This window comes from Musa acuminata, chromosome BXJ1-1, assembly GCF_036884655.1.
Source record: "Musa acuminata AAA Group cultivar baxijiao chromosome BXJ1-1, Cavendish_Baxijiao_AAA, whole genome shotgun sequence".
NCBI classification, from domain to species: Eukaryota; Viridiplantae; Streptophyta; class Magnoliopsida; order Zingiberales; family Musaceae; genus Musa; species Musa acuminata.
Genome location: NC_088327.1, coordinates 3,049,058 through 3,063,827, shown reverse-complemented (window position 1 = coordinate 3,063,827; position 14,770 = coordinate 3,049,058). Strand labels below are relative to the sequence as shown.

At 37.8% G+C, this 14,770-nt stretch overlaps 2 protein-coding genes across 2 annotated transcripts; one reads left to right on the top strand and one right to left on the bottom strand.

Annotated features, from left to right (window-relative positions):
- Nucleotides 1-352: 352 nt before the first annotated feature.
- Nucleotides 353-2,977, top strand: LOC103980537 (putative pentatricopeptide repeat-containing protein At3g23330). The gene is made up of 2 exons (XM_065100610.1): nucleotides 353-2,377; nucleotides 2,488-2,977. Exon 1 carries the CDS (start codon nucleotides 630-632, stop codon nucleotides 1,995-1,997), a length of 1,368 nt encoding a protein of 455 aa, XP_064956682.1. The 5' UTR covers nucleotides 353-629; the 3' UTR covers nucleotides 1,998-2,377; nucleotides 2,488-2,977.
- Nucleotides 2,978-4,127: 1,150 nt separating this feature from the next.
- Nucleotides 4,128-11,265, bottom strand: LOC103978278 (peptide methionine sulfoxide reductase A5). Its single transcript, XM_009394013.3, has 4 exons — nucleotides 10,851-11,265; nucleotides 7,310-7,422; nucleotides 6,052-6,196; nucleotides 4,128-4,713 (listed from the first exon to the last, which is right to left on the bottom strand). Exons 1-4 carry the CDS (start codon nucleotides 11,139-11,141, stop codon nucleotides 4,516-4,518), a joined length of 747 nt encoding a protein of 248 aa, XP_009392288.2. The 5' UTR covers nucleotides 11,142-11,265; the 3' UTR covers nucleotides 4,128-4,515.
- Between the last annotated feature and the right edge of the window lie 3,505 nt (nucleotides 11,266-14,770).

The window sequence follows — 14,770 nt, the reverse complement described above, 5'->3', positions numbered from 1 at the left end:
GTGTTTCCAAAGAGTTCTATCTTTCCAGTTCTTGCATAATAGTCTTAGTATTGTGACCAAGTGAACCTTATTTTGTTGAGCTAGATAAACACATGGACTAGAGCTAATTGCGTATTATCTTCTATTTAACTATGTTTAGTATTTCGATCTTTATATTTTTAAAAATTACATTACATCTTTATATTTATGAAAGTAAAATATTGAGATTTTATAAGGTTAAAAAAGATAAATTTTGCTAAAACAATTGGACTAAATATTTTACTTTCATAAGTATAAAAATCTTAATATAATTTTTAAAAATATAAAATTAATATGTTAAAAATAATTAATTATAACAGTTAATTTATAATTAGGCTCATCGGTTAGTTAGTTATAAAGACTAACCATTTAGGATTAGTTATTAAAACCAGACCAAACCAGATTCACCGGCCTGTTCGGAAAACCGGAGGCCGGTTTTCACATGAATGAGATTATTGTAACTCATTATTCGTCAAATCACATAAAATAAACCCGGTTCGGTTACGGATAAACCGGAGTGGATCGAACGCAGCCCACGGTTCTGCAGTCTATCCTTTAATCGAAGCGTGGGCTTCGGGTGCGCGCAGGCAAGACGGCCTTCTCGTGCTTTGATGCGAAGCCAAATCCCACGCACCGAAATCGTCCTCTCCCTCCGCCGTGGCTTTCGCACCCAAACCCACACCGCCGCCAAAATACTCCATGCTCACCTGTTGCGGACCCACCGCCTCCCCCACTCCGACGTCCACCCCAAACTCCTCCTCCTCCTCCGTGACCCCCGCGACGTCTCTCGGTGGAATTCCCTCATCGCCACCCTCGCCCGCCACGGCTCCCACTCCCTGGTGCTGCGTAACTTCGCCCTCGTGAACAGGCTCGGCCTCCCTTCCGATTCCTACTCCTTTTGCACCGTTCTCACCGTCGCCTCCTCTCTGAAAGCCGCAGGCCTCGGCCGGCAGATCCATGCATGCGCTTTGAGGTCGGGCTGGATCTGTAGCATCTTCGTCTGCGGTGCCCTGATCGACTGCTACGCCAGATCACTTGCCGTCGAAGATGCCTCCCAGTTGTTCGATGAAATGGCTGTTAGGAACACGGTTTGTGTCAACTCTCTGCTTGGTGGATATGTAGAAAGCCGGCTTTGGACGGAGGGCTTGCATCTCTTCCGAAGAATGCGTGAACTCAAATTGGAGCCCGACGGGTTCACGCTTTCTGCGATTCTGAGGATTTGCGCTGAGGCACCAGCCATTTCGTTGGGCTTGCAAGTGCATGCTCATCTTTTACGCAGGATCAGCATCATCAATGAGGATGTATTCACATTGAGTTCTTTGCTGGAGATGTATGGAAAATGTGGCCTCGTGGATAATGCTCGCTTGGTGTTTGAATTGGCTGGGCAGGCAAAGAGGAGGGATGTTGTGTTATGGACATCCATGCTCAATGCATATGGCCGGAATGGGCAGTTTGCTGAGGTGGTATTAACATATGAAATCATGCTGACAGAAGGGATAAAACCAGATGAGATTGCTCTGCTGGCTGTTATCTCAGCTTGTAATCACTCAGGTGATGTGATCAAGGGGCTCCATTACTTTGAATCAATGTATAGGGTTCACAATCTGGTTCCCGGACCAGAGCATTATGGCTGTGTGGTCGACATGCTTTGCAGAGTAGGGAATTTGAAGATGGCATGGAAGTTTACCAATGAGATTATACTTGAAACAGAGGGTGATGGTGATAGTAATATGGGTGTTAGTGTTTGGGGTGCTTTGCTTAGTGCTTGTCGGGATTCCGGTAATGTTGAGATAGGGAACTTTGCTGCTAAAAGGGCTCTCGAGTTGGATCCAAACAATTCAGGGGTTTATGTCGAATGGTCTAACTTGTGTGCTCGTGTTGGTTTGTGGAATGAGATTGGTGAACTTAGACAGTTAATGAAGGTGAAGGGATTGAGGAAAGATACAGGATGCAGTAGGTTGGAGTTCTTGAACAGATGAGCTGATGAAACAAAGTTCAAACTTGTTTCTGGTACATGTTAAAATCGAAAAAATAGTAAATAACAGGATGAGTTGCATGAACCAATCAACTCAGCGGCAACATTGAGAACATTAGTATCTTTAAGTTGATTATATGGAAGTGAGGTCCTTCTGATAGTTGGATGTTTACTACCAAAAGAAAAGATGCAGATATGGAAGTGAAATCCAGTAATTTTTCTCTGTTTGTTCTTCTGCATGGGGTTAGTTTCCCCTTAGGAAAAAATACAAGGTTATTCTGGTGTCCAACATAAGAAGCTCTTTGAATTGGACAGAGCATCTATGGTTTTGCAAGGAAAGAAAAGTTCCAAGGAAAGACAAATGCTATTTGTCTATTTATAGAGGTAAAGCTTCACACTTTCATTCTATCCAAACCTTTATCAGATTCACTCTTTTAGTCTTTGCGGATAATTTCTTTATATAAAGAAATTATGGTATAAGTTTCCACTTGCAGAGAGCTATTCTTGAGCAAAGATTTGGATGATTACTCTTCAATGCTGTGGAATCTCTGTTAAGAGCAATAACAAATTGGGGAAGCCAATTCTTCATTTGGTCAGACATTGTGAGTACAGTTGTGCCTTTTCTTGTCTGTGGAAGGATCAATTTGATTTCATATATTGCATAAATCTAGCAAAAATAGTGTGTACATATTAGTTTTGGAGTATCATGATCAGCAAGGATAATATCAATTTTATGTGACTAGGAAAAAGTTTGATAAAAAAAAATTAAGCATGTTAAGCAAGTAGGCATTCAAAATTGAACAAAATGAAGAAAACCATAGTATATGGCTCTGGTATAATTCATCATCCAATAAGCAGTTTGATGTATATATAATATCTCTCGGGTTTTCGTAAGTCTTTGTTGAGATATCCGAGTTGATCAGTGTATTATTATAAAAATGATAGATCTCATATTCAAATTTATATGTGAGCGTCAGTATTTTATTTTGAAGGTCGATCTGATGTGAATTTGCAGGAACCAAAACACATAACTTAAAAGATAGATTACCTGTAAACAAATGTCACAAGGGTGATGCACAACTTGGATAAAACTAATTTAAATGGTTGTGGTTGACGAAATGCTTCATTACTTATGTATCACTTGTGAAGGTAAGTTGTCATTGGTTCAAGAACTGAAATTGAATGGATGAACCACAATTTGGGGGTTTTGATGGTTCGGTTTCAGTTCTTGGAATATGGAATCGAAACGGGTGATTCGATTCAATTTCAAATAAATTATAAAAAGAAAAAACCTAAATATTTGTACAAACGATAAATTTATCCCTTTCAATAATTTAATAAATAGTTAAAAAGGAGAAAGATTTTGAGAAAAATAAAAAAAAGAGGCAATTCCCGAACTAAAATCGGAACCACATAAATCTGAATTTGATTTCGATTTTAAATTCGACAGAATCAAAACCGCTTGGAAGGGGGCTGCGTGCCACCACCTGACGCCAGCCAGCCACCATGAAATAATAGGGCTCCAACGTACAGAGAAGAACGTTGTCGTTTGGCCAACGACTGAATTAAATGAAATAATAGGCTCTAAATTCCGTGCAAACGACTGACTGTCGCAATCTCCCCTGAGATGAGTTTTATGTTAATTACTTTATTTATTATATGTATTTCACTATATTTAGAGACTTCGATTATATACATATATTTACCTTTTCTTTTAACAAAATTAGAAAAAAGCAATCTTTTTTTGCATTGGTTAAAAGAATGATTCATTTGGGCGTGCTGTCCAAAATGCTTCCTAATTCTTTAAAATGTTTGCCTAAAAACTTAAAAGAGGTTAATTATATAACACCCTCCATTAGACTTTTTTTAGCATTTCAATTTTTAGGTTTAAAAAATTATATTAAAATTTTTATAATTATGAAAATAAAACATTTAATAGGATAACACCTGCTGTATAATAAATGTTTTTTCCTTGGATCAATCTCCATTCCTCTGCTTCTGTGATCCGTATAATTTGTAGCTCGTTGTAAAAACTTTGGGTAAAAACTCAATGTCCTTTTTGTTCTCTTTTCTTTTCCTCATTCTTGTTTTCTGAAAGTATTTCTTAGCTACAAATCCTTCGCTTTGAACAATCTGCATGAAATGTTTAATACCTTTGGAACTCACGAACAGCTAAAGAAGCCTTTTACAACATAACTATGATTACACCTAACTAATATATACTGTATAGGAAGCCATCTCAGTAATAATCTCTCAAAGTTCCCCAGATCAGTTATTTTGTTCGTCTGGACATTTTATGGCAGAGATGACAAAAGGCGTGGAAGCTAATGGATGAAGTCAATCGCCAAGCAGCTCGATCTACCAGCATAGCAGCTTAAGCTTTTGAAGCACAAGAATTTGAATATAGCGAAAACTAAATGTGGTACCTCATGGATTTTTGCCTCATCCTACTGCTTCTGGAAAATGGTGCAAGATAGTGAACACAGAAATAATGCTGTATTATCGTGGCATGCGATTTAGGCCTAGATCTCCCGTAAGACAGGCCAACCATTTTTCACAATTTCATCGATCTTCGCATCAATCTTCCTTTGTATAATTGTGGGGCAAAGCTCAGCAGCATAACCATTCAACTTTGCAGCTAGGCTTGATGTCATGAGTTCCTCATCTGGCATATTCCCAATCAGCTGCAGGAGAAACCGATTACGCTTCAGCTCAAATTTCTGCACAAGGTATAGCAGAGTCAATAAGGAACGATAAGACTAAGAGCAATTCATTGTTAATTAGGTAGTTCCAGTAACAAGTTATAGCGAAGAAGTCACATAAACATTGCTATTGGTATTAACAACAAGACATCAAAAGTAGAGAATAAAATATGTAGATTCATCGAGAGATCAAAAGTCGAGCTAGGTTCTTATCGAGAAGGCTGAGGCATCAATCCCATCACTTCAAAATAGATCATGATGACAACAAATAGAAGATCAATTCTAGCAAAAGTGTTCAACATGTTCAGGGCGGGAAATAAAACGCAGGTTGTGGAACATTCTGATGAACTGATCAAGTGGATGGGAAAAAAAGTAGTTTTAGTGTTATCAAATATATTTATTTGATCCATAATATAGAAGAATGAAAACAAGTTATATGTATTCATCACAATAACACTTGGGTCATGATAAATTATTTAGATCATCAATTATAAATTTTGTAGCATATTTCATGCATGATCCTTTTACAAGTTTGTAATGTTAGTTTAATAAACATATACAAACTGTATGACCTTTGGTTTCCAAATGTTTTACAACATCGTAGATCATGTTTCACAAAACCAATCTTTGATTTAGAGACTCCACGATTGACTTTTTAGTGATAAAAGTGCGACCTCAATTTTTCCAATAATATTTTAGCTTAACTGTTTGTATATTTATATGTACCTAAAGACAAATTTATAATATAGTTTGGCAAATGTATACCCCCCTAAAAGTGTAATTGTGGCAAGCAGTTAAAGGTGGGAAGTCAACTTTTAGAAAAAAATGAGATTCCTCAAAATAGTAAAAAAAATACTTCTTGTGTAGATGCTATCATAAACTGTCAAAAGTAATTTAAATGACCCAGAAATTTGTTTTCTCAAAAATAGGACATATCATATAGTAATCTGTAGGGAGCCCAACAATAACAGGCCATGAAGAGGTCATATGATGAATTTGCCCATATATAACCTTTTTAATCAACCCATGTTAGTTTTACTCTTAGAACATGTTGCAAATAGTGCAACATGAACTGAGGAATTTATATCACAGCTTTTTTATTTATATTTTATTTTTTAAATATTTCATGAACTAGTTACGATGATTAGTTTGCATGAATAAGGTTCCAAGAGTTCACAATTAAACATAGAAAACTAGATATAAGTTGGTAGGCTTAAATGTCAATTAGTGTATATTTGACCAACTAGCTATCAATTAGTGCCTTCACTCAGTTGGAGACCAAAGACTTGACTGTCTGGATGGAAAGACTAGTTGCTGGATAACAGTGAATCCACAAAGATTGGTGAACCCACATACCTGATGTTCAGCTTCAGCAGGATAAAATACTCCCAGTTGCTGGATTTCTGTTGTCACAAGACTACTCCGACTTTTAGCCTGTTCCCTCTCCTTACTTACAGCAGCCAACCTCGCCTCTTGGGTTTGATTTGTGAAGATAATGGATCTGCAGAGACAGCCCAATAACCTTTTCAAGTGCCAAAGTTCAGCAGAAAACTGTTCGGCTTGAGCAAGCAACTACAGATAATACCATTATGAGCACCACCACAAGCATATTTTCACACCAGCTCACAAATCTCATCATACGATTCAAACAATCAGATTGTGTAGTTAAAGTTTTATGTATTTTATTTTAATGCAATGTCATGTAATGACAATTAGAGACCCCAATACCTCAACTCTTTCAACTATTTATTGTCATCGTCCCAATATCATCCTATAGTGTTTCTAAGACCAATATATTGTTCTGTAAATAGCAATATTTTTTTCTCCTTTTCTAAATTGAGACGCTAAGAAATTTAATGGTTTATGGTTTCCTAACTAGGCATTTGTACAATTGCTTGGTTTCTGGTTTATGGTTTATGGCTTATGGTTATCAACATAGAGTACACAATTGCTTCATGGTTCCCAACTAGGCATCTGTACCCACTGCACCCCCATGTTGAGACAACATGAAACAAGTGTTTATGTGAAATATGGGTCAGACGTAGCCAGAGGTTTGATCAAGCATGACAAATTTCAAGTTTTATTAAAGCAATGATCATGGATATGTTATTCCAAGTTGTCTTAGAATACTAGGATTTACATGAAAACAAGGATAACTAGTAGAAGCTAGTACAATATCAGATTTGTACATTTGACTTTAGCAAAACTGATAGTTATTGACTACTAAAGTGCTCTAGAGGTACTCGAGAAGATAATAGTATATTGACTACCCCTAAGACCAGCTTTTGGTTTTCTATGGAAGAAATGAATCTCCAAGGTAGTGCCAAGTCCACTATAAATTTGCTTCATTCCGACATAATCTTAGGCCTAATAAAATAAAAAATATGACAACGGTATTGGACTTTGATCACTAATAAAACTGAAATGTGACAGATAAATATATATCAATATAATCTATTAACTAATAGAACAATATCGAACTATTTCAGATTACATTTTATATAAATGTTTTATATAACCTTTTATACTAATAGGTTTATTTCCTGATTTGTTCCTCACAAACCGTGACCAACTGTAAAATGAGTGAAGAATGAACTAAAATTTGTTTGATTACCTATACTGATCTCCTACATCAGGTCCTTGGCCAAAAACTTGCCTAGAATCATGACTAGACCAAAAGACATCCAAAAGCTGCTTGAATTGAATCAACTTGGGATCATACTCAACCTGCAATAACAATATAAGAATTAAAGAATATTTTGAAGCAATCCACAATCCACAATACACAATCTAATCTATCAATTAATTTAAAAAGAATATTTGGCTTTATTGCACTACAATAACATATATTTGGTATTAAGCTTGCCTGCTAACTTAACAAATTGTCATATAGGAATTTTCATCATCAGATCTTTAGGTTTTGAGCATTTGACAAGAAAAGAACAGGTAGACAAACAACAAAGATTATCACCATTCTGTTGCAAGCAATGAGCCCCATAGTAATAATGCTTATGATTTGAAATGAAGAGGACTAGTAAGAAACAATGACTTATTTATCAAACAATTCATGGAGGCACTATCAAACAATATATACAGATTGATTTGGATGACCTTGACAACTGCTGTATCTTCTTTTTTTTCTGAGAAATCAAGGATAGACTAAGATTGACCTAGATGTATAGGCAACAAATTCTATGAAACAGTAAATAACTTGGGAGCAAAGAAACACAAACCTGACCATATAAGTTGAATACATAACAAATTACACTGATGAAACTTGTCCCAAGTATCTGGATCAGCATCATTAATACTTCATTCATCATGTGTTCCTAACAAGTGCCTCTATGGTTACTGCAAGCTCCACCAGATCATTATTAACAATTTTCATCAAACTCAATTTTTCCCTGATTTAAACCTTAGACATAACTGAACATCTTTAACTTGTAAAGAATTGTTTCAATAACTGTTGAAAAGGGTTTTGGATTACTTTTTTTATAGAAATCAAGCATGGCAATAGCTTTTTCTTGAGCGCAAATAATCGGGACATGCAAGACCTCTACCTTCTCAGTAATGCTATCTGTGCTTATAGGTCATATCATTCACTATAGGCTGGTTTTCACCAATCCAACAGCCAACCAATATATAGACTCAGAATCATTTTGCTGGTTCCAGTTCAATACTGCGCTTATAGCCTGGTACACTCTCCGTACCAGCTGCACAGCCAGATAACCTTAACTACATCAAGGTATACTGAATGGTAGCTTTAATGCCTAGTATAGGTATCCATCTCAAACTCTTCCCTTCTTCCTAACGCCATTCCTTTTCCTTCTCCATAATTTTCTCCATCACAAACTAGTTGGCCACTGTGCACTATGCCAACTACACTAGCACCACCTTCCTCCCTTTGCCACCACCAACTCCTGCTCCACTGCCTTCATGACCTTCCTTGTTGAATGAGGCCTCATAAACTCCTCCTTTTCACCACCTCCTGCGACCTTGACTCCTCAATACATGCCACCACCAGTTGCCCCTGCCAGTTCTCTGTTGTCATGGGCATCCACTCTGCAACTGACATCTACCTTGCTTCCTGCATCTGCACTTCTGATGCCAACATCACTTGCCCTTACAGTCTATACCAGAAGCTGCCTTTCACCATTGACGACCTTGGAACCAACAAACTTGTTCCTCTCCTCCTATACTGATCAATACCAAGCCACACTGACATACAATACTGCTCGGCACTGATATTGACATTGATATTGGACCAAGATTTTAAATGTTGCTTATAGATTTTGGCTTCTCTTTATTGGCCAGGCAATCACAAAGGTACAGGAATATGATTCATGTTGTCACAAGAAATAGATACACGATAAAAGTAAACTCCTCCTTGATAGTATCCTTGGTCAATTCGAAATGGTGTAAAACTGGACTTTAGTATCAACCAGAAATTGAATCAATCTTTAATAGACAAATTAGTAGCATTCAAAATTAACACTAGATTACAGAATTAGAAAAATATTTATATTTCACAATTCAGCCAATATGCCATAAACCATAATATGGCCGTATGTCTTTTATTGATAAAAAGTTCACTAGAGTGAAAAGTTTGCATAAAGCCAAAATAGTATATTACAATACTGCATAATTTGTTGGCAGAATCTAACTGGAAATATGTCAGTAATTTTTTGTGATTTATATAACTAATTTAACTAACATATTTGCTTGATTTTGAAAATTGAAATTAGCATACATAAACTTCTCTCAGCGGCACACAGCACAGAAGAAAGGTGCAAGAGAGAACACAAACCAAGATGAGAGGCCCTTGTCCTCTCATCTTGGTTTTCGGCAGGTTGGCCCTTGGCCTCTTCTAACTTTAGCCACTGCCATCTTTTCGCTTAGATTTCTATTCTTGTATCACTTCATATATCATATATATCTAGCAATCTATCTAAGAGAAATAATCTAGCAAGATCTGTCAGATTTGACAAAGTGGTCCACATGGAAAATTAGATGAAATTTAAGCTCTTTTATACTCAAAGAAGCTAATGCCTGATAGGACAAAAAATTGAAAACTACAATGAACAAAAAATATCAACCAAATGATACCAAATAGAGTACGGAGTTCAAAGGGCAAACCTGAGCAAGAAAAGAAGGAAAAAGATAATGGAGAAAGCCACTAATGGCCAATTGACCCTGAAAAGTTATTTTATCCAAAACCCATCTTCATGACATATGATGTCTGCTACATGTCTCAATTGTATTTAGAACAGTACACAAGTGAAAATCACTCCAATACACGGATAGGCATTTTTAAAGGAATGCTGCCAGTAAATCATGATCAAGGTGCTACATGATTGATGGGCGTAGTAATATGTAGTGTAATATCATGTCATTTAGATATCTAATACCACAGGTGTGATCATTTTTTTCCTAGGAACAAGGCAATGTCAATACCCTGTGCCACTGTATGGTACCTACTGATACGTGCTACACGTGACTGAAATTCAAATGGTTCAGGAACTTCATCACAAAGCAAGCAATGTGTTCTAAGCATACAACAGACATCTGGAAAGGTATGTTCAAATCTTAATTCTAGTTGTCATAGATTGATTAGACATATCATATCTTCTTCTAGCCACAATTGCCTAAAATATGGAATACCTTAAGTAGTAGCAACAAATGTTCACAACCAATCTAAGGAACAGCAACATGGTTGAGATTGTTGTCAAAAATCACTATTATTGTCAAGGCCAAAAATATTGCAATTGTTCATGTGCTATTATTAAACAAAAATAAAGAAATGAGAGTTCAACTGAAAAAATAATATAAAATTTGCAAACCAAAAAGATGCCTTCAAATGTTATATAACCTGGATTTTGGTGTCAAAAGTAAATAACGCTGAAATCTTCACCACCATCTTAAACACAACTCATGATCAACAAACTTAACTACATCTGCAATCGATACTAAACAATCACATTTCTCTATGCTAATGCGATTTTCTAACAAATTCGCAGAACAAGAATCTAATAGGGAAAATATCCCCTATATTTATCAGGGAATCGCAATCAAGAGAAGAGGAAAAAGGGAAGGAGAAAATCGATCAGGTGATTCGATGCACGAAGATAGATAGAAGTAAAGAAGAGAAGACCCACTCGGACACACTCGGCGTGGTCCCGCAAATTACGGTACTCGGGGTTGGTCTTGGATCCAGCGGCGTAGCCGACGGAGGTGCGGACGACGCCGGGAAGACACCCGAAGACGGCCTCGGATCGCCAGAAGCTCCCGAGGGCAAAGACGGCAGTCCTCAGGGGCCGCTGGCTCGTAGGCGTCAGCTCCGGGATCCGATCAGGGAACCGGATGCCCACGGCTTGATTCACCAAGGAAGCAAAGAAGAGGGCGATAGACCACAGCAGGAAGAGGAGACCGCCTCTGGGAAGCTCCATCAAGATTTCGATTGCGAGCCGTTTCGGGGCGAGAGGAGACGGGAGAGGGTTCGCGATCTGCGATCCGTCCCTAATTAGTTCGAGTCATTTGATTCGACCCCAAACTTGCTTAACAAACGACCTTCTCCTCCTAAGTACTAATTACATATCCCTTTAGTAAGCTAATGATGATAGCGTAGGTGGTGATTGACGGAGGTCATCAATGAGATGTGAGAGGCACTCTCTGTCTTCGTCGGCATTGATCTAGTTATCGAGTAACGTTATACATCTGCATCAATATCGACATAGTTGTTAAGTGACTAAAAGGTCAGAGCAATATTGCTCAACAATGCTACTCGATATCAGCACCGATGATTCTTTCACTGTTCAGCAACTGTGTCGGTATCGATGTAAATATAAAGCGATCATTATTTTTTTATTTTCATGTTTTCATTGATAAAACTAATAATATTAGAATAAATAGATTTAGATGTTTTATTTTTATAATTATAGAAATATTAAAATATAAAGACTAAAATAATAAAAAAATCGTCTTTTTCAAAGCCATCTATGTTGTACCCATTCACATGCCCGTTTCACGAGGGGGAGATAAGTTGACACCACAAGTGGGACCCACGTGTGGGAGAGAGGGTCAGCTGTTTCCGAGGGATGGAAACCGGGTCACGTAAGTTTTGTTTTGCATATCTATTCATTCAAAACCTAATAATAACGTGTATATATATATATATATATATATATGTAAGAGGTATATAAGGGAACTTGTATTTGAGTGAGAATAACTCAATGGCTTATAATTGATTTCATATATTGAAGAATATAAATTTCTTCATATATGTCAATGGGATTTGTGGAATCACAATAAATTTTATATTAGATTTCTAGTATATCGTTTGATTATTGATATATGTAGTTTTCTTTTGATTTTTGATTTTTCTTCTTTCTCTCCCTAATAAGTGGTATCAAAGTTCAAATATGTTGTGGTGAGAGGTTCAACCAGAATGCGCAACAAAGATTGGAAAAAGCATAAAGAAAAGGTTTTTTTTTAAAAAAATATGAAAAAAAAAATATTCACCAAGGGAAAGATTTTTAGGATTAGTAAGTATTTTAGGATTTCTGAAATTAGCGTAGAAATACTTGTACTAGTTCTTGTGAAGGAAAATTTTTTTAATAATTATGATTTGATTTTTCTATGAATATCTCATATATCTCTAGATTTTAATGTGAAGAATCTTTTAGTGTTCTGGATTTCTTGATGTTTAGATAAAACGATCAGAGTATTTTTATAATTAATATTATCTATTAAAAAATATTATTTTTTCCATGAATGTATTATAGAATTTATCGAACCATATTAAATCTTATATTAACTTTTTAATAAGCTATTTATTGATCATTAGGTTTTCGATTCATTTTTCTCCCTCCCGAAAACATTCTACCCATGACAAAATGCAGGCAGCAGGCCTTGCATTTGCTGCATCTGCACACGCAAGCAAGAGCTGATGTAGTGACCTTCACGAATGCAAGCTAACAAGCATCTGAGAAGACAACCGCGTGATCTCGTTTCATTATCTTTTCCTCCTCCTCATACCAACCCATGCAATGCATATATCTGAATCTTATATGTTTAATATACTTCGATGCATGCATATAGGCATATATCCAATCAGGCTTGCATAGTTCACTGTGGTTGTGTTGCTTCCCAGCCGGTTCATGGGTGCACTCCGGGCTTCTTTTACTTGCTTAGCATCGTTCGTCTTTACCAAATACGCAATCCCAGAACAGCTACAGCTCATGATTTCTTCTCTCTAGGCTGATGGAGTGGGGCTTTGCTTGCATTCGACGAAGCAAAGAAGGGTTATCAGAAAGAGCTAAAGAATAATGTGCCAAGGAAGCTGCAGTCAGCAGTCTGTGATGTCTGCGGTACAAGAACATCATAATAAGTCAGATTATAGTCAGCAGTCTGTGATGTCTCCAGTACAAGAACATCATAATCAGTCAGATTATTCATTCATGATATCAACTCAAGGAAGAAGAACAATAAGATACATACAGGAGGAGTCCACTTGATCTCATCCATCTGTACCCTTGTTTTCTTTATCATGTGTTCCCGTCGCGTGCTGGCTGAAGCAGGTTTCCAATATTTTGACATTTATGAAAAGTCAAAGACAGATCATCGGCAGGACGATAAAGTGCTACACCATGTGACGAAAAAGGAAGGTACCAGGAAATCTTGCAGTATTTAATACTGGTGATTTGTGTTGAGTCATCACATGTGTTCTTGAATTGCTATAATCTGTGGACACTGGTCGTGATCTGAGCAACATTCTTCAACATGAGCTGATTACACTGGTCGTGTGAGGGCCTTCCACTCGCTTTGAAGAGGAAGAAGGATGGGAAAAGTCCTGCGTTTGGCCGTGCTGGCTTCAACTGCTTCCTTCATGTATGTTGTTGTTTTGCTTTCAGCTTTGACGGACGTCTAGCGGAAGCATCTGCGTTCAACTCCACCGCTTGGAATCACCGACGGAGTGTGTGAAATGGCAGTGGAGACTTTAGCGGCAGCCAAAACTATTCAATGCGAGAACACGGCAGCCACCTGAAACAAGAAAATGAAAAGAGAACAAAGCGGGAAAGAGCATAGAAGTCGTGGGAGACGTGTCTGACCGAGTCAAGTCCTACTGTCTGACGCGTGCGTGGACTTCTCCAAAGAAAGCTACCGCTCTTCTCTTCACGAGTAATCGTCGGTCGAACATGTTCTTTGAACCAGTTTCTCGTCCACCCGATTTCGAACACAGAAGAATTAAGGCATCTGTCGGTGGGATTGCTTCTTCCTTCTTACATCTCAGAGGAAGGAAGAGAAACCACTCCCACAACTGCAGCTCAAACACTTCATCATCTCAGCCAAAGGAAGAGAAGAAAACACTCTGGCGTCAAGGAGGTCATTCATTCCAGCATGTAAACTCTTTGGGCGTTCGACTACAGATCTCAGAAGCAGCAGCAACCCATGCCTTCTTATTTGCCTGCAAGTCCGAGACTCAAAAGAAGCTTTGTTAATGGTGTGGCTCACCATATAAGCGGTGATGGAGTCAGACGTGTAGTCCATGATTCGATACATAGTATTCTAATACAGTCGAGACTCGCATCCCCCCCACTGCTTGGAATCCACCCCATGACAAACACCAACTCGCTTCTTGGTCCACAAATATCACCACGTCGTATTAAGAGTCCGACGTCGACTGCGTCAAACCGCGTGTTGGGAACGTCGAGCTCGCTATTGCAATTGACTCGATCTTATTCGTATTAGGGAGTTTCTTTGACGTTGACAAAGTGACCACACCCTTTAATCCCTTACTCCAATAAGACTACGTGTATGATATCTGTAATTTTCATTAGGTGCACATATTTTTATCTAACTAAGGTTACAGCTCTCCAGAATTTTCTTCACAGTGATCCATTGGGATTGAACAGGCCTCATTTTGGCATGGGCTGGGATAAGACTGACGGCAATTTCACATTGTAAACGCCCCTTCAATTGGGCAGCAAAAGGCACGGGAAAATTGTTCCACGGCGATGCTTTACCTACCTGTGGTTTTCGAACTTGTCGCTGCACCTTTCCTATGGTTGGAAGCGAA

Excerpts from the sequence above, each read along its gene's own strand:
- LOC103980537 (XM_065100610.1), top strand. The coding sequence starts at position 630 with ATGCGAAGCCAAATCCCACGCACCGAAATCGTCCTCTCCCTCCGCCGT.
- LOC103978278 (XM_009394013.3), bottom strand. The coding sequence starts at position 11,141 with ATGGAGCTTCCCAGAGGCGGTCTCCTCTTCCTGCTGTGGTCTATCGCC. Across the intron at positions 7,423-10,850 it reads ACCACGCCGAGTGTGTCCGA|GTTGAGTATGATCCCAAGTT; the intron begins GTGGGTCTTCTC and ends TTGTTATTGCAG. Across the intron at positions 6,197-7,309 it reads GATGTAGGAGATCAGTATAG|ATCCATTATCTTCACAAATC; the intron begins GTAATCAAACAA and ends CTGTCTCTGCAG.